The following is a 27,921-nucleotide window of genomic DNA, read 5'->3' on the forward strand; positions in this document are numbered from 1 at the left end:
TTCAAGGAACTATGCACCTGCACTCCTAAGTTTCTTTGTTAAGCAGCACTCCCCCAAACCTTACCATTAACAGTATTAGTCTGCCTTTCAAAATGCAACACCTCACATTTGTCTAAATTAATTTACATCTGCCACACCTTAGCCCATTGGCCTATCTGACCATGGTCCTGTTCTACTCGAGATAACCTTTTTCACCATCCATGGTGCCAACAATTTTGGTGTCGCCTGCAAACTTACTAACATGCTTCTTTTATTTACATCCAAATCATTTATATAAATAACAAAAAGCAGTGGACCCAGTACCAATCCCTATGATACACTGCTGGTCACAGGCTTCCAGTCCAAAAGCAGCCCTCTGTTGCTGCCTTCAAGCCAATTTTGTATTCAATTGGCTAAGGTCTTCTGAATTCCATATAATCTAATCTTATTAACCATTCTACCATGCAGAATCTTGTCAAATGCTTTGCTGAATTCCATATAGACAACATATACTGCTCTGCCTTAATCAATTTTCTTTGTTACCTCTTCAAAAAACTCAATCGAGCTAGTGAGACATGATTTACTACACACAAAGCCATGTTGGCTATCCCTAGTCAGTGCTCGCTTTTCCAAATGCATGTAAATTTTGTCCCTAAGAACTCCCTCCAACAACTTATGCACCACTGATGTCAGGCTTACCAGACTATAGTTCCCTGGGTTTTCCTTACCGACTTGCTTAAATTGTAGCACCACCTTATCCACCCTCCAGTATTTTGGCACCTCACTTACGGCTGTTGATGATACAAATATCTCAGCAAGGGCCCAGTAATCCTATCTCTAGCTTATCACAAAGTTCTGGGAAACACCTGATCAGGCACCTGAAATTTATCTACCTTTCAGCATTTTAAGACCACTAGCACCATCTCTTCTGTAATATGAACTCATTTCAAGACATAACTATTTATTTCCCCAAGTTCTTTAACTTCCCTGTCCTTTTCCACAGTAAATACTGATGCAAAATATTTTAGTACCTCATCCATCTCCTGTGGTTCCACACATAGACGACCACGTTACTCTTTAAGAGTTCTCTCCATAATTACTCTTTTGCTCTTAATGTACTATAAAATCTTTTTGGATTCTCATTAATTCTATTTGCCAAAACTATCTCATGTCCCCAACTTGCCCCCCTGATTTCCCTCCCAAGTATACCCCTACTGCCCTTATACTTCTCTAGAGATTAATTCAATGCACAAAAGAAAGTTCTAAGCATATGTTCAGAAATGGGTCTTCAAACTTATAACTCCGTGCTTTAGATTTACTTGCATGTAAAAAGTTCTGAGGGTTAGCCTGACATATGTCGCCTCCTTTTTCTTATCGTCCAGCATTCCCTTTACTATCAGCTTTGCCGTTCATACTAGCGGTAATATATTGTCTCTGAACTCTCGTTATCTTAAATTAAAGGCCTTTCACTTCCCAACCATTGCTTTATCTGTCAATAGTCTCCCCCAGTCAGCTTTAGAAAGTTCCTGTCTCTTACCATCAAAATTGGCCTTGCTGCAATTTAGAACTTGAACTTTTTGACCAGTTCTATCCTTTTTTTCATAACTATTTTAAAATTAATGGAATTATGATCACTTGTCCCAAAGTGGACCCCTACTGACACCTCATTTCTCAATGGAATGTCAAGTATTGCTCCTTTTCTAGTAGATATATCCCCATTTTGAATAAAAAACCTGTTTTCTTGTACACACTTAATAAATTCCTCCCCATCCAAACCCTTAATGCTATGACAGTCCTAGAGTATGTTTGGAAAGTTAAAATCCCCTACCATTACAACCCTATTATTCTTACTGATATTTGAGACCACCTTACATAATTGCTTCTCGACTTCCTGCTGACTATTGGAGGACCTATAATATAATTCCATTAAGGTGGACATTGCTTTCTTATTTCTCATTTCCATCCATATAATTTCACTGGATGATCTCCCAGGAATATCCTCCCTAAATATATCCGTAATGTTATCCTGAAGCAAAAACACCACTCCCCCCATCTCCCTTGCCTCCCTTTCAATCCTCCTTATATGAGTATATAAATTAGGCTGACTCTGTTGCATGTCTAAGACAGTGCCGTATGGACCAAAACAGTCAAGGATGAGGGATTACGCGAATGTGCTATCTGCTTTTTCACTTGGGAAGTTCTCAGGGGTCATTCAAATAAGGACAGAAATTTCTTCCAGTGGTTAACTAATATTGAAATAAATTGCTGTGTGCGGAATCTGCGTCATCATCTGCTGCATTTACCTCCATCAAACAACCATGAACAAAACCGCTAAGAAAAACAACTCTGGTTGAAACAGAGCTCAAGGCGAGTGATTGAATGAATTTTGTAATATAATCATGTGCATTCTTGTATATTAACTTTTTTGGATATATTTTGGATTGTTTAGAATTAGTTTCTAAACTTTTATAATTCATGTTTGATGTAAGTGCTGAATGGATTTTAATCGTCATTTTCATTTCTGTAGGTTGTTAAATTGCATACCAAATTGGGTAAGCCAATTCCTTCAACTGAGCCAGTTGTAGTAAATTCGACATCAGCTGCTGTGAATAAGCCAGTGAGCAGTGTCACTACTACAGCCACAGTACCAACACCAATCCAGATGCCTCCCAAGTCAGCTGCTGCATTCACTAATAATACAAGTAAACCACCTGCATTAATAGTGAAGAAACCTGTAACACCCAAAATAACATTTATTGGTACGTTTAAGATTTTGAACTTCAACAAATGTCTCTTTTCCTATCCTCTGTGTTCTGTTTTCCTGTGAAGATTCAGTTAATTACTCATTAGCTCACTGCTCCCTCCGTATTTCAGTTTGTGGAGCAAAGCTGTGCAACAGAAAATTCTCTGGTTCAATCTCCAGTTGTAGCTCTAATTTCTATGACAATCAGAGCTGAGAGGTGAAGCAATGATCCCCTTGCTATTCCTCATCACCTTGCAGTGAATTTCAATTAGAAACTCTGTGATAATGGATTTCACATGGTGCTTTGGTGATGCTGTCTCTTCAACTCTTGCTATTTTAAGCGCAATTGCAGTTCCCCAAAAGGTGCTCATTATTTTTGTGAATCTGACCTCTGGACAAGGCGAAAAACATTGGGAAGGTAGAGGGAAGTTATCCATCTAACATACCCTTGCAACTTTTTTTTTATGCTAAATCCTGTTAGTACACCATTTTGACAGGTATTGTGGCTCAGAGTTTGTGAGAAAATAAAACCAATCCACATCCAATTCAAATTATTTTACTTCAGCAACTTTATCAATTGGGAGAAAAAAAATGCAGTCTTGAATTATTGGCTCAATATAATCTTGTTATTAAGTAAGTTGTATCTTTTAATTAGAAAGTTGAAAGTCTTACTGGTACATGTAGTTTGTGTGAGAAAGTGGAAGTTGAAGCACTGTGTGTGGGGTTTGCTTTAGGTCAATCCATCTGATATTTGCAAGTTTGGTGAAAAAGACTTTAGTCCTATCTGTTTAATTGGTTTTTCTAAGAGATTACAGATTTGGACTTCATGTTGAGTTCCATGATCATAGCTGAATGTTCTTAAATTAACTGTCCTTCACACTTGGAACTTCAACAATTAAACAAATTGTTTGAAATGAAACTGAATAAATTGTGAATAGCTCCAGAATCTCTAAATTTTGTTGGGAGCCCTATCCTCTAGACAATGAAATATTCTTGTATTGTCCATCATATACGGCAAATGAATAAAGGAGACTCCTGGATTGTGGTCACATCAGCGCAAACAGGTTTTGCACTGGAGTCTCAGCCCAACTTGACTTTGGAGTGACAAGTGAAGTGGGAGCTTTCATTGCACTCTGGAACCAGGTTGAACCTTAGCTCTGGATTTGCATTGTTTGTACCGTACTACATTTGTAGTACAAGTATATCCTTGAGGACAGCTTTGTGCCTATTACAATGTTCTAGGCTTCAGTGTGTGATTGATATGTAATTGCCAGACAAGATGTGCTGGGACGGTAATTGCATGTAGTTTGCATACTAACAAATACGCACTGCAACCTAGCTGCCATTTGAAGAAATTCAAAAACTTCTCTTCTGCATTCAAAGGAGGAAACAAATTACAGACGATGGGAAACAAAATGGAAGAAGTTAAAGTCCCAAATGCTAAGCCAGAGCCCCAGATGCAGGAATTCAAGCCTGAGCAGACCGCAGCACCAGTGCCAGCTTCCACTATCCCAGCGCAGCTTCAGAACGATGTCCAGCCTGTAGGCCACGATTATGTAGAAGAGGTAGCTATGTCTAAACATGTGAAAAGAATTTACTTATTTTATCCAGGGAAGGGAGGTGTGTGGTATTCTTAAATAATAACGTTTTTAGAACTGAAAGACATTCATGACCTGTTACAATGTTAATGTATAAAATGAAGGAGAGGCTAGGGGGATCTTTTACCTTTTTCATTCTCTCTTTGTTACTCTAGCTTTCTTCAAACTAACGTTTTCTAAAACATGCTCTAGTTACTAATGTGAGCATTATTTGTGCTCTGCTGAGTTGATAATGGTTCTCAGGACAAAGAGGAGAAAGCTTGAGCTAAATATCCTGTTTGGTTATCTGCAGCAATTTCCTGCAGTATGTAATACAAGTAGGAAAAGGAGACACTGTTATTCTCTTGGAATCTGCATCACCATTCAGTCTGCTTCTGGCTGAGCTTGTGCCTCATCGACACTCCCAAATTATCACTTGAATCCAGAGAGATTTTTTAAAAATTATCTTTTCCTTATCCATATGCAACAATGGAGTATCCATAGTCCTGTGGTATGGACAGTTCCAAAGATTCACTAAGTGAACACATTCCTCTATTTTAGCAATCTGAATTGATTGACACCTTAATTGTATGGTCGTTGGAGGAGTGTAGTCAAGGAGCAGAAGGTGGTGGTTCTATCCAAATGGAATATTGCATGTAGTCAATATCTAGTCACGAAGAGTTGTCTGGGTGAATTGCCAGATAATGCAGGAACGTTTTCTCAATAAGAGTACCTTCAAAGAAGAGGGCTGAGAGTGCCATGTGACCCTGCACAATATTCATTTTAAAAACCCTGTAGGTATTAAAACCATATATTGCTTTCAGGTGAAGTGATTTTAGAAAATGGAGGATATTTGGTCCAGCAGAGCAAGTATATTCAATTCCCATTTTAATATCATGCATTCTGTCCTGAATATTATAAATGTTGTTTCTATAATTCTAATGGAAATTAGTTATGACTGTGAGTTTGCATGTAATTGACCCCTCCAAGCTTTAGTAGCACTGAAGGTATAGTGTGACAAATGTACATAAGGAGCCTTTGTTGTAAATATGTGTGCGCAAATGCACTGATACACTTGACAGTGTAGGCACATATTCGATTGATATTGTTAGCTGACCTGTGGTATTGTACATATTAAGTTTTGCATTTGATCCTTCCTGGTCTTGGTGGTACTGTTTTGTCTCTCATTCTGTCTTCCGTTTCATGTAGGTTGGTAGTGTAATGCCAGTGGCTTCATTAATGGAAAAATATGTTCCTTGGCTGTTCCCTTTCTGTCACCATCTTTCTCTCTTTCTCCCCCCCCCCCCCCCCATTAAAAGATCTTACATCATTGTGTTTCATTTATTCTTCTTTGTCTCATTAACTATATTATTCTTCTCATCCTATCAATGCTTTATACTCTCCCCCTCTCTCTCTCTTTTGCCGTCACTCACTAATTGAGCCTCCATTTATTCCCACGAACCTCCTCTGAGGGAGTGATCAGAAATGATCTTGTCTTCTATTCTTACCTTGCCAATTGCCACCCCTTCCTGAGGGTTGGCTTGTTTTAAACTTCAAAACATTTAACTTAAAATAATCAAAGCATTCTTCTTCCTTGAAAGTGTGAACAATTAGAACTCTCAAATATAAGCTATTAATGTTTTATTTCTATCACAACACTGGTGAGTATTCTTATTTGGCTTCAAAATTAAATGTTTTTGGAAGGTAAATTCATAGAGACAATTTCTAAAACACAGATTTGTGTTCATAACATTTTTTTTTTCAAAGTCTGTTAATTTTCCCTTTAAAGCTTTTAAACTTCCTCTGTAATCTTAAATACCTTTTGAATATTTTGAGCAATCTTCAAGAAGCTGAAGAAAGCATTTCTTATATCTGATTGAACATACTGCTGCCTCAAAATGTGCCCACTTGATATGTGCAGACTGCACAATCCCAATTCAGTTTATGGTATTACAATTCTGGACCAACTAGTCACCACAAGGCCCAGGCTTTTAGCGAAGCCTGTAGTCTTTAAGTCAAAAAATTAAATTACGGCACTAAAAGGCAAGTTAATATTTAAGCTTGATCGTATTCTGAAATGTGTAATTTTTCATATTTTGGAAAATACTTTGATTGAACTCTACTAGGAATTGCAATTTCAGGAGGAAAAGGCAGATTTGGAATAAAGAAAGCCATATTGACAGTTTTGGGATCCCAGAATTTTGACTTTGCAATTAGTGTTGTATTTATATATGTTTCCTTCCTTAAGTGTGATGATGGGAACTTGCTCAAAATTGAGATAAGTAGGTAAAATGTGGCAGCTAATTACGTAGGATATTCAGAAGCTATATTGCTGTTGTATTTTTGTGATATGTTTCTCAGATTTTGCTAGCGTTTGTCTAAATGTTTCTTACCTGACCTGCCTAAACTAACCTTCCCAGTTGCTCATGTAGTTTCTATTATACTTCATTTAGGTCCGGAATGATGAAGGAAAAGTGATCAGATTTCACTGTAAGCTTTGTGAATGTAGTTTTAATGATCCTAACGCAAAGGATATGCATTTAAAAGGTCGTAGGCATAGACTGCAATACAAGGTGAGTACTTCAGTGTTTTACGTTTTAATGCAGCAATGTACTTGAGTTTTCTTGTGTTAGGATCCTTCACGATTGTGTATGGGGCATGGATGCTTGCTTCACTTTTCCATGTGAAGTATAATTGTGTATGGTTGTAATTGTATGTAGATTATACACCACTTCACAAAGATTATTGGTGAACTTCAAACAGAGCGTCACTTGTATTTTTATTGGAGAATAGGCAGATTGAGTGCCGAGTTAGGAATGTGCTGGTATGTTTGAAATGGCTTGTTAGGTGAAGTTCTGCTTTGCAGAGTTGAGTTATAGTGGTGGGTTGTATTCCAGTACTTAGAAAAATAAAGCATTCCACAGGCATTAAATGAAAAAGATTGCCTCTGTTTTATCCCTCATCACATTCCACAGATCTTTGGAAGCTGCTTGCTGCAGCTTTCAGTATTGAGCCAGTGATGTAAATTTATGTGTAAAGGCTGTGATGCTACTTTGTATTGAAATGCATACACGCTAGAAATTTAGCTTAGGAATAAAGATAGATTGAAGTTCTGATTTTAGGTCTGTTTTGTCTACTATTTTATTACTGTTAATAACAGTGAGTAAGTGAGGACTGCACATGCTGGAGATCAAAGTCAAGAGTGTGGTGCTGGAAAAACACAGGTCAGGGAGCATCCAAGGAGCAGGAGAATCAACGGTTTGGCAGAAGTCTGAAATCCTGATGGAGGGCTTATCCCCGAAACGTCGATTCTCCTGCTCCTTGGATGCTGCCTGACCTGTTCTTTTCCAGCACCACACTCTCAATGATTGATTGTTAATAACAGCAATGGCAAATGGATAAATCATATCACCATAAGGTAGTGTGATCGGAAATCCTCATCTATTCAAGAAATTCCCAAACCTGCAAGTTTAATGACTATAGAATTAGTTTTGCATAGAATAGTTCTGAGCTGAATATTTAATGGTACTTCATGATCAAGTACAAAGAGTTCTAAATTAAGTACCAACCTTTTAACAGCCTAATCCACCCTGTAAGGCCATTGAGCTGTTTCATACTCCAAAACACAAATCTACTTTACTTTAATCATAGATGTAAGAGGTTTATTTGAACAGATTTTTACATCCTTTACTTCTGCCTAAATGTTTGCTAAGTATTGGCAGGTGATAACACAAACGCATTCTGAACTCCTTGATTGTTCAGCGTTTCTCTAAATCCTCCCCGTTGTAATAGAGCACTCCATTATAATGCATCTGAAAAGTGTATAATTACTAATCCCAAACCCAAGACCTATGTCCCCAATAAGGACAAGGAAACAGGCACATAGGAGGAGCACCACCACCACCTCTGTTTCCCTCCAAATCTCTCACCACCCTGACTTTGAAATAAATCACATTTCCTCCTGTATTACTCGGTCAAAATCTAGAAAATCCCTCCCAAACAGCACTATGCATGTGTTAGGTTCTTTATTCCTGAGATTCTTACACACTTGATGCAAGTGCAACACGCCAACTTCTGGGAACAAACAAAATTTTATTAGACGAGTAAAGTGCAGTACAAGCTTTCTGGAGGGACCTTTAACACACTTCGCAATACTTGCAAAGCTGTGTCAAGGGATATCTCGAACAAAGGGACTGTTCTTCCTTTTATACAAAATCTTTACATCACTGTCAGTAACGCCCACAAGATGACCCCCAGCCACTCCCTCACAGTCACGTGCCACTCAAGACACAATGCAGTGACCTGATCATCTCCAGAAACAATGTAATGTAAATCATCCCTTAATGGCCAAATCTGTTGTGAATCATTCTTTAATTGCAGAGAGCAGTCAGAATGCCAACTGCAACGTTCTTGTTGATTTCTGAATAGGGGATGATAATTTAATTCTTTTACTCTGAATAACTAGGAAATTGCCATGCAAATGGCTCTGAAATGGCAAGGGATGGGAATGTAAATTCCTTACATATTACCTGTAAAACAGAGACATCCCACCCGATCCTCGGAACATCCAATTTCCTGCAGGTTAGCAGAGCAAATTAGCCCTTTAATACCTCATTCCCTCCTTTTATCATTCCATGATAACCACCTAGATGGTGCTACCAGCTTATCCATAAGATTCTTACAGTCAGTACTTAAGCAAGTTATTGGCACACAGCATAGTGATTATAGCACCAAAGACTACTCATCCATGCAGTAGATAGGATCCCCAGGATCCTCCCACATGGAAACAAAATTCACCAGTCATGCTTTTAAATCCACAGTCCTTAGTGACCACTCCACTGCCTCTACATAGAGTGGAAACGAGCCAGATATCCAAAATTTCCTTCAGTAAACTCCAACCTGAAAACAAAATCCAGTCTGTCCTTGCACACCACTCCAATGAGAAATCTGAATTCTTGGATGCTGGTAGTTAAATAAACTGACGAGATTTCCATCCTTGCAGGGATGCTTCAGTTGGAGGATACCAGCGCATCTGAGCAGCTGCAGCAGCAGGGTAGGTGAAAGCAGCATTCTTTGCTGCTTCTGCTCCCGCTCTGCTGTCAAATATAACAAAGCCAACTGGCTGTTTTGATGTTAGCTTGACCAGTGAGCGTTCATATTCCTTAAATAATTGAAAGAGAAGGTAAAGCTCACATGGTTTAATATCCGTAGAAAGGCCACTGACAAAAAACATACAGAACTCTTCTTTACTATTGTTAGCTTCTTACCTTTTCATGCTCGTGACTGGGGAGCTGATTGAATCCATTGGATTAGGTTGTGGAGGGGCGGGCGGTGTTCCAAAGGTGTGCTTTACCTGTGAGTGGAGAAACGCGAGAGACAATGTTCGCTGTTGCAAGTATCTTTGCATTTCCTCTCCTATTCCTTCCTTGCCAAGGTGGTTATCAGTATGAAGACAGTCACACATTTAACTACAATAAATTGTGTCTGCCTATTTCAACATTCTCAGTTGTCTTGAAGTCTGTTGCTCTGTTCACTATTTATGACATTATCAGGTTTTATACAACCCCATAAATTTTTAAATTGTGCTGCCTAAACAATTCAGTAATTTATAAACAAGAATCAGTGGACCTAATATTTTCTTTTAAAGTTTCATGACCAGTGTTTTTAATTAGAATGTGTGGTTGTTGACAAACTGACATTGTTTTATTTGTGAAGTTAAATTTACAATCAGAATTACAGAGGTTGCAGGCCAGTAGCTCTACAACTTTGGTAGGGATCAACATTCTTTGAATTTGCAATATGAAGTGGGCCAATGAAGTCTTAACAATAATAGACAGAACTTAAAAATAGCTCAGCCACAAGTTCTAATATTTTCTAAAACCTTAACAAAACATCAAAATTAAAATGCACTCTTCTTTCTATGAACACTTGCATTAAAAAAGCTGCAAAGATAGTTTAATACAATACTCTCATCTGGCTAAAGCATGACCAGAAGCAGATATTGTAGACTTTCAAACAAATCAGGGGCTGAAGGCCCTCAATCATTTTTTCTTATGGTTATATGTTTTATTGTAAAAAGGACTTAATGTTGTATAATATTAATGTAAAATCAAAATCTGCCCTACTACATAGCCCACAAAATACATTGAATTAGATCCTAATTCAAATAAGGCAAAACAGTAACTTAAAAGTATTTTGGGTTTCACCCCCACACTCCCTGCGAAATAAAACCAGTTCCCTGTAATGACAAATATTTTGCCAATTCACTCCTTATTCCTTGAATAAGGACAATGCTGTTGTATCAGGTCATCATCCTTCTTGGTTTTTAAAAAAAAATGCTGGAGGTCTTTAGCATGGCTTTCCCTTACAATTTTCTCAATCCTTGCAAGTTTGATTGGTATTATAAGCATCTTCAAATTTTGACCATACACAGTGAACACCGATAACTGAAACTTAAATCAGCGAAGAGGTATCACTTAATACTTCAGGAACAAATCTGGGTCCTGATTGACCTATTATGTCATAATAATCGATCTCTTCCATGTGTATTTCCTACCTACTGTCAGATATCAGTAGATTATTGTTTAAGCTACAATAACAAAGTAAATCAAGAGTTCTGACTTGTACAAGTAAGACTCGCAATTAAAACCTGTAATAGAAATGTTTGCCCCGTTTTTAAAGTCTCAATTTCCTAACTTATTTCTGTATAGTAGTCTAGTGTCTTCCATCTCCACACCCGCTTCAGGGTCCTGACCTTCACGTGAGGGATTTCCTCTCTTAACCAGTCTAAGGCAAGGTGACTGAGATGGCACAATACAGTAGTTATCTTTTATCTTATGCACTTTGCTCTGGAGCATCAAACCTCACCACTAGAGGACTCCAACCTACTTTTTTTCGGGGGACTCTAATCTCATTTTGCCAGGGGGACTTTAACTTCCCTTTTCCTGGAGGGACTCTAACCTCCCTTCCCAGTAACTTATGATTCTGAAAACAAACTCGTTGGCATGCAAGTGCGTAAGTTACCTCAGAGATTCCATCACCACAGAATCCTAGGAAACGAGGGCTCGACTGAATGGTAAGTTAAGGAGAGAGATCAAGGTAAATCTTACCTTGTGGGCCCATCCGTTTCACGCAACCGGCGCTCAGACGATCACTTCCTCAGTCCACCTAGAAGCTCGGTAAATGTTGGAATCCCACCGCTGCCACCAAACGTTCTGTTCTTTTTACTTGAGATTCTTACACACTTGATGCAACTGCAACACACCAATTTCTGCAAATTAGCAAAATTTTATTAGACAAGTACAGTACATAACAAGCTTTGTGGAGGAACCTTTAACATTCTTTGCAATACTTGCGAAGCCCTGTCAAGGGATCTCTCAAACAAAGAAACAGTCCTTTCTTTATACAGAATCTTTATATCACAGTCAGTAACACCCACAAGACAACCCCCAGCCACTCCCTCACAGTCGCGTGCCACTCAAGACACAATGCAGTGATCATCTTCTCCAGAAACAATGTAGTGTAAATCATCCCTTAATGGCCAAATCTGTTGTGAATCATTTTTTAACTGCAGCAGAAAGTCAGAATGCTAACTGCAGTGTTCTTATTAATTTCTGAATAGGGGATAATAATGTAATTTTTTTACTCTGAATGGCTAGGAAATGGGCTTAAAAATGTGTTGCTGGAAAAGCGCAGTAGGTCAGGCAGCATCAAAGGAGCAGGAGAATCGACGTCAATTCTCCTGTATCTTTGATGCTACCTGACCTGCTGCACTTTTCTAGCAACACATTTTTAAGCTCTGATCTCCAGCATCTGCAGTCCTCACTTTCTCCTACATAACTAGGACATGGTCATGCAAATGGCTCTGAATGGCAAGGGATGGGAATGTAAATTCCTTATATATTACCTGTAAGACAGAGGCATCCCACCTGAGCCTCAAGATATCCAATTTCCTGCAGATCAGTAGAGCAAATTAGCCATTTAATGTCTCACGTGTATGAGTTATAGCTCAAGAAAGCAGTTCACCACAATTTCCCCACAGGTACTCAGTGGTGGTCAATAAATGCTAGTTTTGTCCTGCGAAAGAATGAATAAATTATTTGTGTAGCATTGCCTATTAACCTTGACTTGGTTCAATAATGTCTTTGGTTAGGTCTGTACGATGTATAACAATATTTGTATTTTCAGTCATAAATCATACACGCAAATAAAATTGCTTTGGGGTACTTGAATGGTAGAGTGTTACATTAGAATAACATTTTGGAAATAATTTGGTGTTTTGTTTTTAGACATAAGAAAAGCAAAGACCCAAGGAAGACCGCTGAAATTAAAGCAGGACAATTAACATTAAGGGGATTTGCAGGATAATTATTCAGGTGGATTCCTGTCACTGAAGCATTTATGCTGGGTCTTTCCTTTTCAGACCTGTAGTTTGTGTCTCTGGCATTTTCTGTTAAATTTTTGGAAATTTATAATTTTTCTCTATTTCAAGCAAGGGGAATCTGGTTAAAGTAAGTACAGGTTCAGAAAAAGAGAGCTTGGATTAAATTTGGTTAGAAGATATTTAAAATTGATGGATTTTTGAACTTTCAACAGTGTGTGTCCAGTTACTGATATGTTGTAAGCACTTTCTCATTCCTATTTTACTTGAATCAATTTTGCAGTCCAGCAAATCAAGCGGAATGAAAATGGTTTTTTATTATGCTGCAATAATGCTTGTTTTCTCTCTTTTAAAGAAAAAGGTGAATCCAGATCTTCAAGTTGAAATAAAACCAAGTATCCGAGCCAGAAAAATCCATGAGGAGAAGATGAGAAAGCAAATGCAGAAGGAGGAGTACTGGAGAAGGAGAGAGGAGGAGGAGCGCTGGCGAATGGAAATGAGGTTAACATGGCATTTTGGCTGGAAACTGATCCACAAATGAAATAATTTCAAATGAACTTTAGCAGCATTTTTTCTGTCATGTTTCTTGCAAGTCTGCTACAATAAAATGAATCAAAAATTTAGTAATTCTTTATCAGGAATTTTTTTTTAATTAAGCGACACTATTTAAAGCCCATGTATAAGTTATTGATTAAAGGTGCTGAGTGGAGCTGGTGAAGCGGCAGAAATCCTTTAACCTTGCTGGTCAGAGCTGGCACTTTGTTATTTACGTCTTGTTAGATGTTGTATATTGCGATCCTGCTTTCGGGTCAGAGAAATTTGGTGTTGTCTTCCTGTACTTTTTGCAATGTGGAGTGCTCTCTGAATAGTTGCTTCCACATTAATGTATCAACACGTATGTAGCAGAAACTGGTATAGGCTGTCAGCCTTTGAACTTTCATGCAACCCTACTTTCTAAATGATTGCAAGAAGTTGCAACGGAAGGTTATTTAGACTTGTATTGAGAAAAATTGGGGTTTTTCACAGTTTTCGGTCATAAATGCCAGGAATAACTAAATACTTTTTTTTGTTTGAAAGGGGTACTTTGAAGTTCTTCAACTAGGGCCACAAATTAGATTAATCGATCACTCATTTCTTAGCTGTTTGTGGAACATTGTGTGTAGAATGACTGACATGTTCACCTACCTCAATGACTACACTTCAATTTAGTTCATTACATGTGAATTTTGAGAGATTCAACAAGAGGTGCATCTGTGTTTCTGATGTCTTTGCTCCTACATTTTCAGGCGGTATGAAGAGGAGATGTATTGGAGGAGAGTGGAAGAAGAACACATTTATTGGGAAGAACAGCGTCGCAGATTAACACCTGACTGGCACCCGCCACCGCTCATGGGAAGACTGGGCATGCCACAAGCACCAACACCTATGGTAGGTTTGAACTTGTCCCATTTCAAGCACGTTTTTAAAAACGAAGCTCCTTAGTTGGGCAAAATTGAACATGTATTATGTCATAGTAACCTTACAGTCACGAATTATCCTCACCAAAATGACAGGGAGATGTAAAGCGTTACCTGCAAGCACATTTAACGTTTGAGCACTGCATTCAGTAAAATTAAATTTTATGTAGCTATTTAAATAATATGAAAACTGTTGCTAGAATTTTGTCCTTTATCTCACTTCTGCATCCCCAACTTTTCACAGTGTAAGTGGAAAAGAATTGTAAATCCACTTCAAAAATGATCTTGACTACTTTAGGAAACCTTTTCTCAAACAGTCGTCACATTGTGCAAACTGAAGCCTTAAGTTAACATCATTAAATGGAACGGCATGACTGCTATGAGAAAAATACTGTCCAAGCTTTCATTTGTTGCATTGCTCCCTTTGTGTTGTTTGATTGTTTGATGTTGAATTTGAAGGGCATTATTGACATAGGTTCCTGTTCATAATCCAATGATCCCTATTGCAAAATGGATGAAGAAAATTTTGTCCTAAGCTGGGTGGGAGCACAACCATGCAGCAGCCTGGAAGATACTCTGTTAATCTTGACCTGTCGTAAAGAACACCCAATAAAAATTTCAAGTAACTGTGCTTTGAAACCTAGTCCCTTGCAAAAAGTACATTTATAAAGGGAGCATTAATAAGGCCTAGATTAGAGCTTAATTGCTTCTCTCAGTTGAATAAATTATAACACTTGTTCTCAAGGCTTCTGCCAGTAATAATTGAATAGAATTGAATTGAACAATGATCATTGGGAGCGAAAAGTGACTGATGCAAATACTGCTGTGTTCCAGAGAGAATTGACACCTGTGGGAAAGGACAAGGTGGGAAATTGGATTTGTAGCATAATGAAGAAAGGAGAATGTTTAAAAAGGATGGAGAAGCGATTGGAAAAATGTCTTGGTTGAGCCATCTTGAAGCAGCATGCATACATATTGGGAAATAAAATATGGCCAGCTTCATCTAATTGCTCTATACAACGTTTTTCCCAAATGTGCAGTGCAAGTGTATTGAATAGTGTTTGCGAGAGTGTAATATCTCCTCGTGCTGAGAGAAATCCTCTCTTCTTTTGGAGCAGAGACCTGAAGTTCCTGTTTGTTTCCCAGGTTCATTGTCTCGCCGCTTCCAAAGCGGGTAAGGGGCTCATCATTTATGTTTGATTCTAAAATGACAGCTGAAGTTGTTACAGCCTGCTTCGCAGCACTGTATTAAATGTTCTCGCCGTTTCTTTTTCTTATTACAGGAGGCTTTGAGATGTAGCTGACCAAAGGTTGTATACTAATGATTATGCTAACTGTTTCAGCCTCCCCGCCGCCCTGATTCTTCAGATGATCGTTATATCATGACAAAACATGCTAGCATTTATCCCACTGAAGAAGAATTACAAGCCGTGCAGAGGATTGTCTCTCAAACAGAACGGGCTCTCAAACTTGTGTCAGATGTTATTTCTGACCAAGAAGGTCTTAAAGATGGAGAAAATAAGGAGAAGGGGTAAGAAAGCTGTGACTGTGACCCTAATAAAATAGGGCAGCAACATTTCATAATATTGCCATAAAATTGGGTTATAGTTTTTTATGCTGGTTTTTACTTTGGTGCAAGTTTAATTTAGAGACAGAACTTGCATTTATGCAATGCCGAAATTGAGTGCTTCAGTACTGACTTGCAGTTATTAATATTTAAGCAAGTCTGATTGCAAAATTCCATCTTCAACAAAGTAATGAATAACCGACTAATCACTTTGTTTAAAAGCAGAAAGATGCTTGCATTTATTTAGCACCTTTCACAACCTTGACCCATTCTAAAACTTTCTATAGCCAATTAAATACTTTTGAAGTGTAGTCACTGTTGTAATACATGAAATATGGTAGCTAATTTGAGCACACCAAGCTTCCACAACCAGCAATGTAATGTTGATCAAATAACATGCTTTTGTGATTTCAGTGTATGGCTAACTATTGGCCAGGACTCTGGAGATAATGCCACTGCTCCTCTTAAAAATAGTGCAACAGGATATTTTACATCCACCTAACTGAATAGATAGCACCTTGTTTTCAGTTGAAAGGTGACATTTCTGAAAATGCAACTTTCTATTCGTACTGCAATGAAGTATCAGTTTAGATCTTTGTGCTCAAGTCTACGGAATGGGATTGAACACTCAATTTTCTGACATGGGGAGAGTGCTACTAACTGTACTGGCACGCGCTGATATTGATTAAAGGAAGACTTTTGTAAGGAGGTCTTCTAGCTCCTTTTCTAGTAGTGTAATGTGGGCACTTGTGATCCTGTGCTTCATTTCTTAATATCAATGCAGCACTATCTGTAACATACAGACTGGAATTTAAATCCACAACTTCCCAACCTCAGGCAGAATGTTCCCTTTGAGTCAAGTCAAGTTAGGTAAAATGAGTAAAGTAAAGCAGATTAATCTGCCAGATTATGATTCCCTGTTCAAGAATTGGATGCAGCAGCACTGGAAAGTTTTCTTGTCTCATCCCATAAGATGTGTTCTCCTGTTGGAATAATGGTTCATATGTGCTCTCCACTGCAGCGTCTGGATGGTGATTCTTCACACTTGGCTGTTCGATGGGCCTTCAATGTTGCAGAATTTTTCAGCACAGCATAGGTCTTTTGAAGCTGTTCTAGCCAATTTACTCTCACGCTCCAACTGTCGTCTTATTTTTTTATTTGTTCATTTTTAGGCATAACTGGCTTGGCCCACTTTTACTGTCCATCGCTAGTTGCCTTTGAGAAGGTGATGTGAGCTGCTACCTTGAACTCTTGCAGTCCATTTGGTGTTGGTATTGTCACAGTGCTGTTAAGGAGAGAGTTCCAAGATTTTGACCCAATGACAGAGAAGAAACAATTTATCTACTGCCCTTGTTCGATAATTGGCATTGCTTAAGGATTTGGAGTATTGGAAAATTTCTGCAGAAATTCTGCATCCTGTAGCTAGTACACAGTGCTGCTGATGAGGGTCGGTGGAGAGAGTGAATGGTTGTGTGCCAGTTAAGCAGGTTGCTGCACTCATCCAAAGCAAGCGAAAAGTATTCCATCACATTTCTTGTAGATGTTAAGACAAACTTGGGGTGCCAGTAGCAACATTCCTTCTAAGCTGTGCAACTGCATGTGCTTGGACTTCAGTGCCTCACAGAGCCTTAGAGACCTGCATAGCTAGTAAGAAAATTAGAGGGACTGCTGGAGGTGGGTTAGTTGTTGCAGGACACTGTGTCTGACCTGATCTTGTAGCCATGGTATTTATGACTAGCCCAGTTCAATTTTGGTCAATTGTTATCCCCAGGGTTTTAATAATGGGTAAATTCAGTGGTTGTAACACCAAGTAACGTCGTGGAAGATTGTCAGCTCAAGTCCAGGTATTGACCAGCTCTTGCCGTATTTGGCCTTGAACTGCTTGATATATGAGGAGTTGTGAATGATGCTGAACATTGTGCAATTATCAGTGAACTTCTGGCCTCCTTATGGAGAAGAGGTAAAATTGACTCCATCCAGTAGAGAGTCCCTCTCCCCTCGCCCAAATGTTCCTATTGAATCTAGTTCTGCTAGGGCTTCTTGATGCCACACTCAGTCCAATACAACCCTGATCACAAATTGTGAGGCCTAGATAGAACCCAAGCTGAGTGTCAATGAGTGTTTGATAGCATCGGTGATGACAATCTTCTGTCACTTTAGCAATCAAAGTAGACTGATCAGGTGGCAATTGGTTGGGTTGAATTTACTCTGCTCTTTATGTACAGGATGTACCTGGCCAATTTTCCATTTTGTCAAGCCTTGTAATATCCAGTGCCATTAGCCATTTCTTGATATGTGGAGTGGAGTGAATTGAATGGGGTAGTACAGTGGCTTGGTGGTTAGCACTGCTGCCTTACAACATCAAGGACCCAGTTTTGGCTCTACCCTCAGGCAGCTATCTGTTGGAGTTTTCACATTCTCCTTGTGGCTGTATGGGTTTCCTCTGGGTGCTTCGATTTTCTCCCATAATCCAAAGATGTGCAGGTTAGGTGGATTGGCTATGCTGAATTGTCCATAGTGTCCAGGCCTATATAGGTTAATGGCAATAGTTATGGGAAATGCAGGGTTATCGTGTAGGAGTATGGGTGGGATGCTCTTCGGAGGGTTGGTGTGAACCTGATGAGTCAAATGGCGTGTTTCAGCACTAGTAATTCTATAATTGTGTCAGTTGATTGGAGACTGGCATCTGTGGTGCTTCGACATTCCAAGGAGACCAGCGGTTGTTTGTCTTTAAGTACTTGCTAAATTCTTTTTTCAACATTCCTATGGAATCTGATGCCACCACCATTTCAGGTTGTGCATTCCACATCTTACCTTTCTACAGAAAATGTTTTGTCTTCTGCCAATTGTTTTTAATTTTGTCATCTCTGGTTATTAAGCCCTATTTCCCAGAGAAAGCAGTTTACTACTTACTTTCCCAGAGCACCAAAACTTTTTATGTTGCCATTTAACCTTCTGCTCTGAGGAGAAACAATTCAGCTTCTCCATAACTGCTTCCGTCATCCATGGCAATCTAGGCATGCTCTGGGCAAAAGATTAAAATCAGGTCAGACCTCATTCTAATTATCACGTCCCATTGTTTCTGGGCAAGTCAGTGAGGAACTGGATTTTTTTTCATTCCCTTCAAACAACACAGATGCACATGCAGACTCTGATACTGAGTCATTTTATTCCATTTTGTTCCCTCTATCACCACTCATCTAAGATAAACAAACTGCATGCAAATTTGGGGCTTTGTTATAATGGTAAACAAAATTCTCCAGTACCTTGCTCAAATGATGTGGTCAACTCATGGCTGCTAGGGTTTTGTGTTTCAGTCTGATTTGCATGGGGTTCTTGCGGTGTGATGGTAGTGTCCCTACTTCTGAACCGGAACACCTGCCTTCATATCCAACCTGCTGCAGAAGTGTGTCAAAACATTTGACCAGGTTGATTAGAAAATGTGTATATAAAGTTCAACTGGATTATTAGAATAATACTTAGACTCTTCAACAGTTGTCTGGTTCAGACATTTTATCTTTACTGTATACAAGTTGATTTGCAGCAAGTTAGCCTCTAGAGGGAAAAAAAAGCAGGCTTGATTGACTTTTTTAACCTGGCTGTAAGGCCAGTTTACCAACGCAGACCGTAAATGCTGACTTGCTTTCTGATGGCTAACCGTTCTTTTACTGTAATCTTAGTTCACAATGTGCAGCTTACTGCAGTTAAGCCCGGGGAAGGTTGCTTAACAGATACTGCTGGTCTTGCCATTTACTAAAATACTGCCTAAATGATTCATAATGTATCTGTGATTTCAGTATAGTTATAGGTTGAGTTTGCTTTGGCATATGCAAAGATGTGCTTACCATACAGTGGGGAAAAATATGGAGCTGGTCCTTGGGATCAAGTGAGTTTTTTTTCTTCACACTTTTAGTTCAAGTGTATTCATATATTTCAAGAATAATGTTTAATGCGCTTATAGTAGATGTTTAGTGGGCTCTAACCCTTGATGTTGATTTAACTTTATTGAGAATCAGAATGACTGGTTTCATGGTTGCTGTCACGGGCCTGCCACGAATATTTCTGTGTCCAAGTGGTTAGATTATGAATTTAACTTCCTTCTGGGCAGTTGGAATTGATTTAATCAGTGGAGTTTATCAGATCCTTTCTTGAAACGGTCTTAAATTTTTCAGTCTTCAACTGTTGAATGTAGTACTAGTCTCCTGTTGCCCTCGTGACAGTTTCTGCCATTGTTGTCAGCATAAATGATAACTCTGAATTTTTATCAACCTGTAGTCTAATGTGGACCTTTCAGAAAATTCCACCTCTCTTCTGAATAAGGATTTGTTTTGTTATAAGCTATCACTTCATTTTTAGTTGTCATGAGGGGTTTCCTACTCTTCCAGTATTCTCATAAAGCATGCTGTGAAGAGTTGTACTTTGTGTTAAACGTTATGTCAAGTCGTGTTGTATGACTGTTGTGGAAGATTAGTCAATAAGTAGTTTGATTCCTTTTCCTGATTTAGCTTGCTCTAAGCACCTTGCTCGAAACAAGCAAGTTTAAAATTCACTTCAGACTTGAGACCCAACATGTCAGCAAACCTGTGGTCACCGCTATGGAGAGTTTAGCAATTTTAGTGGTTTGATTGTACTCTGATCTCTTCATAGATCAGTTAATTGGGTCCTTTGGTTAAATGCTGTCTCTCCTGGGTTAATGTTTTTCTTGGAGTTTAATCCAACAGTTTTGGAATTAACAATATCTTTTTCTCATCTAACCATCTGATATGTGGAAATCTGTTTGCAACCCTTATATTTTGTTTTCTTCTATCGCGCAACTCATGCAGAGTCTGTAGAGATGTGCCTAGCTTCGATGCACTTCTCAGGTTCTACCAGTTACTGGGTGCAGATTGCCAGAAATCTTGCTGTGCACTGTGCATTATTTGAATGAAGAGCAAGTGGTTATTTACTACTTTCCTGTATATTTGTTGTTTGTAATCTTTTTACAGTGTATATGATGGCTTTGCTAATGCCTTTAAATAGAAAATGTGGTTAAAGTTCCACTCTCAAAACCTGATCACATAATAGCCACTTCACTACAGGTGATGTGTCATAGATGTTGTCTTTCTCATGAGGCCAAGTCAGCTTGTTCGGGTATAGAGCCTAGCACTGTTTAAATAAGTGCAGTAAGCAGTCTTAACCACTGTGAACTTTTCAACCAGTTCTTGTTAAAGGACAACTTAACTGGTCATTTTCAAACTTGAGATTCTTGAAGTACATAAAGTGGTTGTTCAATGTAATTGTTTCCTATCCAAAAGTAATCAATTTGCATGTGAATTTTAAGGCATTCTGAGATTGGGATACGTTGTTTAAAATATAAAGTTTTTCTTTCTTGTTATCACTGTTATTTGATTTTTGGTTTTGTGGCTTATGTTTGTAGCTCTGCTGGAGATATAGTTGAAATGTAATGTTACTTTTAACTGAAGACTGTACAATGAATGCATTTGATATTTCTGCCATCTAGTGGCAATAAGGAAGTAATGCAATGATAAATATTATTGGTTTGTGGCGATGGGCATTTTGAACTGCACTTGAAACTGTCTTCTGCATTCATGTAAAAGAAAGATGACTTAATGTATTGTTGTAATAAGCTACTTAATGACATAGGAGCTCATAGTGTTCGAAGTAGTATATTAGTTTGAATAGAGGATTGACTAACTAACAGAAACGACGGTTGGAGGAAGAACGCCTCATCTTCCGCCTAGGAACCCTCCAACCACAAGGGATGAACTCGGATTTCACCAGTTTCCTCATTTCCCCTCCCCCCAGCCTGTCTCAGTCAAATCCATCAAATTCAGCACCGCCTTCCTAACCTGCAATCTTCTTCCCGACCTCTCCGCCCCCACCCCAGTCTGACCTATCACCCTCACCTTGACCTCTTTCCACCTATCACATTTCCAACGCCCCTCCCCCAAGTCCCTCCTCCCTATCTTTTATCTTAGCCTGCTGGACCAACTTTCCTCATTCCTGAAGAAGGGCTAATGCCCGAAACGTCGATTCTCCTGTTCCCTAGATGCTGCCTGACCTGCTGCGCTTTTCCAGCAACACATTTCCATAACTAACAGAAAGCAGAGTTTTGGTATAAGAGGGATATTTTCACGATAGCAACTTGTAATTAGTGGTGTGTCACAGAGATTAGTGCTCAGGCCACAGTTATTTGCAATAAATAATGACTTGGATGAGGAAAGTGAATGTACAACAGCCAGGTTTACTGAGAATGCAAAGGTGAGAAGATATGTTGGGGACGAAACACAATATCTGCAGAAGTCTATAGAGAGGTTAAGTGAGTGGGCAAAAATTTGGCAGATGAACTATGATGTGGGAACATGTGAGGTTATTGAAGCATACAGGAGTCTTGCAGGACTTGATAGAGTGAATGCAGAAAGGTTGTTTTCAAAGGACATAATCTCAAAATAAAGAGTTGCACATTTAAGGCAGAGATGGAGGGATTTCTTCTCTCAGAAGATTAGTGAATCTGTGAGATTATTTATTGCAAAGGATTGTTGAGCCTGGGTCATTTCAAGTACATCCAAAGCTGTATATAGGTAGAGTTTTAATCAGTAAGGAAATCAAGGGAAAAGGCAGGAAATTGAAATTGAAGATCATCAAATCAAACATGGTCTCATTGAATAGCAGTGACACATTGAGCTGAATGGCCTCCTTCAGCTCCTATATCTAATGGTCTTTATACAGTACTCCCTGTTTACATCACTTTTCACTGATGTTTAAAGGAATTCCTGCCGTCTTTTGACAGGAAAGGTGACCTTGGAGCACGTGTGCTGAAAGGGGTCATGCGTGTTGGTGTGCTGGCAAAAGGATTACTTCTCCGTGGTGACAGGAATGTTAACCTTATTCTTCTCTCTGCCCACAAACCCACAAAAGCCCTTCTGGAAAAAATTTCAGCAAATCTGCCTAAACAACTCCTGGTAACTATCTTCTAACTTCACGCTTACTGAATTTATTGTACTAGGCTCTACATAGCAAATTAGATATTTGGGCAAGGTCTGACTGTTTTAAATTATTAACCATATTGAACACTTTTAAAGAATTGTGCAATCCATGAAGATAAATTGTGTAAAGTGACTTGATTACTTTAGTTACAAGAAACCGTTCTTTTTTTTATTCATTGACAGAGAATGACTCTCCCTGCCACAGTTTTTCTCCATTTTTAAATTAATTTAAAATCTGTTGAAAGTTATTCTCTAAAATACCTGTTGAGTGCAACATAGTTACAACATCGAACTACTTGTATGCAAAGGAGTGGAGCTAAGAAATCCCTAGGCAGGAGAAGATACTGCAGATGCTGGGGGTTAGAGTGGTGCTGGAAAAGCGCAGCAGGTCAGGCAGCATCTGACGAGCAGGAAAATTTGACGTTTCATGAGCCCTTCATTCCTGTTGAAGCTCTTTTGGCCAAAACGTTGATTCTTCCTGCTTCTCGGATGCTGCCTGACCTGCTGTGCTTTTCCAGCACTACTGTAAGTAATCCCTAAGCAATGGCCTTCTCAGCTTCAGAATGGATCACAATCATCTCATCAACACTTCTGGCTGAAGATGAATGTAAACACTTTATCCTTGTCTTTTACACTGATGTGCTATGTTCTCCTGTCATTGAGGATATTTGTGGTGCCCCCTCCCTCTGCTAGTTGTTCGATTGTTCACCACCATTTCCGATTGGATGTGACAGGACAGCAGAGTTTAGATCTGATCTGTTGAATGTGGGATTGCTTAGTCCTGTCGATTTGTATGCTGATTCTGCTCTTTGGCATAGACATAATCTAAAAGGAAGATAATTTTGTTGCTTCTTATTTGGCTATGATACCACAGGCACTGTTTCATACCTAAGCCAAGTGCAATTTTAGATAAGTAAGTTGTTTGAGAATGTGAAATCTCACTACACTATCTCCATTCTCCCAATGACTACTGACGCACTTTCCCACTGGAACAATTAGTCTGGGAAGGCACACTTATTGGTTTTGTCTCCTTCTTAGTCTGAGAGCCCTGAGACTAATTATAAGTACTCACCCACCAGTAGCTGAAATCAGCTAAGTTTTGGGATACTGTGTTCAGTTCTGATCTGATATGGGAAGGATGTTAAACTTGAAAGGTTGCAAAAAGGATTTACCAGGATGCTGCTAGGGTTGGCGGGCTTAAGCTTGAGGTGGAAGCTGAATAAGGCTGAGGCTACTTCCCCTGGAGTGTCGGAGGCTGAGGGGTGACCTTATAGAGGTTTGTAAAATCATGAGGGGGGAGATTAGGGTGAATAGCCAAAGTCTTTTTTTCCCAAGGTAGGGGAGTCCAAAAGTAGAGGGAGTAGGTTTAAGGTGAGAGGGAAAAGATATAAAAGTGACCAAAGGGGCAACGTTTTCACACAGAGGGTGGTGCGTATATGGAATGAGCTGTCAGAGGAAGAGCTGAAAGCTGGTACAATTACAACATTTAAAAGGTATCTGGATTAAGTACATGAATAGAAGGGATTCAGAGGGATATGGGCCAGGTGCTGGCAAATGGAACTAGATTAATTAGGACATCTGGTCGGCATGGACAAGTTGGACCGAAGGATCTGTTTCCATGCTGTACAACTTTGTCTCTATGGCTAATTGATCTTTGCTCAACTGGGATTATTTACCCATTGTTAATGTTTTATATTGTTTGCATTACACAATAAAACAAAACGTAGGAAAGATTTTCATATGATTGGCTATATTGTGATCTTTAGCTTTGGACATTTGTGTGAAAATCATTTGAATTTTTATTTCAGACCATAACGGAGGAGTCTTATGAATTGAAAACTTGCCCTAGTGAGTCTTGCATCATCCTTTCTACATGCAAAGAGCCAAAGATGCAGGTCAAAATTTCACTGACGTCCCCTGTCATGCGAGATGATCTTGTGAAGGATAAAGGTGAGATTTATTCAGTAATTTTAAATAACATTGCAAAAAAACCTACAGGTCACTGACATTTACCTGAATCACTCGGCTGGAATGCAGTTTGACCATGAATTTCAAAATGGCAGAGAGAGATTACAAGTATAACACAACTATTAATGAAGTGGCACAAACCTATCATTTTCCATTGGTTTTGTGCTTACTGTTTTATTTTCTCCCCTAGTGCCCTCAACTCTGCTCAGCTCTCAGTTTCTCAGTTTGTAACTGTAGAAAACCTATTAACATGTGATGGCTTGTTCAGTATTTCAGCTCTCGTTTGCACACCACTGCTACAAACTAACTGCTGTACTTTGGGACTATCCCCTCTTTATTTTTAAGATGCAACTTCTGCCCCAGTGCAAGATCCATCAGATGTACTGAACAAGCAAAAATGCCTTGAGGGTCTGGCTGCACTTCGTCATGCCAAGTGGTTCCAGGTAAAAATATGCTGTACTGTAGTTTATTTCTTTTTGAATCTGTTGGCCATTGGCTGGACCATTGATTTATGGTGACTGCCATATTCCATTTGGGAGGCGATTCTGGGATTCCTACCAGGCTTTGGACTAGTTTTAAATTATTTGGTCAATCAGAGCTGCAAGTTTATATTGGATAACTCGATCAAGTTCATTCTTTTATGTAACAAAGGCAAATGCTGAAAATCAAACAGAAAATTTTGGAAGTATTAGAAGGTCCCTCTGCATTTGGAAAGAAAGAGAGCAGTTAACTGCAACTCTATTAATGATGATTCCATACCCAAATGTTTAACTTTTCTTTTTATTTTTACAGCTGCTGGCGATCCTTTCGCTAACATATTTTTCTGTCTTATATGGTATTCCAACAATTATAGCTGTATTTCTGGAATCCATTTGTAATGCTTGGCAATTAATCAGTTTTGGCTACACTAGTTCCTTTTTAATTTAGGAACCTGCAGCAGAACCGAAGGAATCACTGATATGTTGGAAATTATTTTCCGCAGCTTGTGCATAGATGGTGTGGATAGTTTATCAGTGACGTTTTTACAGATGTTTTTCTCAATTTTTGGAAATGGGTCATATTTTTGTCATTTTGATGGCATTTTCAGGAATACAGTGCTGAGTAGTTTTCTGTACTGGAAGAGTGATCTGAGGCATGCATATGCAAATTGGTTCCTGTTACAATGCGAGAAGCCTTGGAAATGTTAATTAACACCCTTCTAAATTGTATGGAGTTGCTAACAGTAGACTGTAGGTAGAAGGCACATTTGTAAAAGATTGAAAAAAATTAAAAAAATAGTGTGGAATTCACTTTCATTTAAATACAATTTTCACACCTCGTCCAACAAAGTTCAAATATTTCTCACTACAGTTAATCAATTACTATACTGAAGTTCTCATTGACCATGTGACTGTCTCATCTCAAGCTCTTCCAGCCTCCCCACTCTCTGCATGCCTTCTCTACCTTGGCTCCCCATCATATCGCCATGTTCCACCTCTGGCTGGATAGGCTGGGAATTATTTCCCTGGAACATAGGAGGCTGACAGGCGACATTAGAGAAGTTTATAAAATCACTGAGGTGAATAGCAGGGATCTTTTCCCAGGGTGGAGGAGCTCAAAACTAGGCTGGTTTTCTTTTAAAATGAGAGGAGAAAGATTTAAAATGGGCATTAGGGCAACGTTCTTTTTAAACACAGAATGGTTTGTATGTGGAATTGAACTGCTAGAGGGAAGTGTTGGATACAGGTGCAGTTACAACTGTAAAAGACATTTGGATAAGAACATGACAAATGGTTTTTGAGAGAAATGGGCTAAATACAGTTGAAAGGGTTCATGTGTTCCCTGCACACTCTTACCCATATTTATCAGTGCTGAAATTCACCAGAGATCCTCAGACAGCATCTTCCAAACCCACGACCACTTCCATTTAAAAGGACAAATGTCGCAGATACATGGGAACGCTACCACTTTAAAATTCCTCTCCAATCCACTCACCATCCTTACTTGGAAATATATTGCTGTTCTTTCGCTGTTGGTGGGCCAAAATCCTGGAGTTCACTCCCCACTACCATTGTGGGTCATCCCACAGCATGTGAACTGCAGTGATTCAAGAAGGTAACTCGCCACCACCTGCTCAAGGGCATCTAGGGGCAAGCTGGCCAGCCAGTGATGCCCACATCCCACAAATGAATTTTTAAAAATCACACTCTGCTCTCCTTAAAGCCAGTGCTGTGCACACGCAGTTGGTAGTTGTGTTCTGCCAATCACTCTTTCCTGTTTATGCTTTTCTCTCTCTCTCTCTCTCTTCTCTTTTATACCCCTGCTCCACTCTCTCTCACACTGTCTCCCATTCACACCCATGTGTCCCACATGCATGCTTGCGCTCGCTATCTCTCCCCCACTCTCTGTCTGTCTTTTGCAACCCCCTCTCTCGCAATTGTGCTACCTGCTTGTGCCATCCTTAGCTCCCTACTCACTCTGTCCCTCAAAGCTCACTTATTCACTCCCTTGCCCTCTTGTATGCTGCCCCCCCCTCACTACTCTCTCGCCTTGCTCCCCTCACCTGACTGTCCCATTGCCCAAGTGCCCCTTTCCCTCACTCTCTCTCCCTGTCCTATATCCCTCCCTCTCTTGTGCACACCCTTTCCCTCCTCTTTCTTGAGGGTGTGGTGATAAGGAGTGGGCACTTCCTCTTCTCACTCCCACCTATCTATCTCTAATAGTTGGGCTGCTTAGTTTCTTGCCAGTTCTGTGTTCCATAAAAACATCTTGTGTTTCTTTTCTGCAGCTATGCTCTTTTAGAAATCCCATGAATATGTGCCTCTGTCTCTGGAATATCTGCACTGTGTTAGCCTTGACAATACTAACTTTGGCTGAAACAGTTTCTCAATCAATTGTATTGTCTGAATTACTTAAAAGTGGACATCACTGTTGACAGTACAGAAATATTTCAGATATTTCAAGTTAACTGTTCATGGTGAATTTGACAGTACTGAATAATTATCATTTTTTTTCCAAACTTGAAGGCTAGAGCTAATGGCTTACAATCTTGTGTGATCATCATACGAATCCTGCGTGACCTCTGCCAACGAGTGCCAACGTGGGGGGCCTTACCAGATTGGGTAAGAATGCAAATGAAATATGGTAAATCTTTCTCTTATGTGGCCTATTGCAATAAGTATTTCACCTCTTCACCTTACCTGTTAGTTTTTTTTCTCCCAAAGACATGTGCTGAGGTGTGCTTCTGTATGCATATGCAGCAATCTGGTACTTCTCAAGTTATTA

The 27,921-nt window shown here is 39.3% G+C and overlaps 1 protein-coding gene across 5 annotated transcripts in view; it reads left to right on the forward strand.

The window, feature by feature from the left end:
* LOC122565231 (zinc finger RNA-binding protein-like) overlaps nucleotides 1–27,921 on the forward strand; it is an 81,834-nt gene that overhangs the window by 46,877 nt on the left and 7,036 nt on the right. For all 5 annotated transcript variants that reach the window (XM_043720995.1, XM_043720993.1, XM_043720992.1 and 2 more), the window contains 10 exons: nucleotides 2,507–2,738; nucleotides 4,106–4,287; nucleotides 6,753–6,872; nucleotides 13,035–13,180; nucleotides 13,966–14,107; nucleotides 15,480–15,667; nucleotides 22,494–22,665; nucleotides 24,498–24,639; nucleotides 25,003–25,100; nucleotides 27,663–27,758. In XM_043720995.1, the coding sequence (XP_043576930.1) occupies nucleotides 2,507–2,738; nucleotides 4,106–4,287; nucleotides 6,753–6,872; nucleotides 13,035–13,180; nucleotides 13,966–14,107; nucleotides 15,480–15,667; nucleotides 22,494–22,665; nucleotides 24,498–24,639; nucleotides 25,003–25,100; nucleotides 27,663–27,758 (1,518 nt within the window). The remainder of the gene's footprint in view (nucleotides 1–2,506; nucleotides 2,739–4,105; nucleotides 4,288–6,752; nucleotides 6,873–13,034; nucleotides 13,181–13,965; nucleotides 14,108–15,479; nucleotides 15,668–22,493; nucleotides 22,666–24,497; nucleotides 24,640–25,002; nucleotides 25,101–27,662; nucleotides 27,759–27,921) is intronic.

This window comes from Chiloscyllium plagiosum, chromosome 31 (genome assembly GCF_004010195.1).
Source record: "Chiloscyllium plagiosum isolate BGI_BamShark_2017 chromosome 31, ASM401019v2, whole genome shotgun sequence".
Classification (NCBI taxonomy): Eukaryota; Metazoa; Chordata; class Chondrichthyes; order Orectolobiformes; family Hemiscylliidae; genus Chiloscyllium; species Chiloscyllium plagiosum.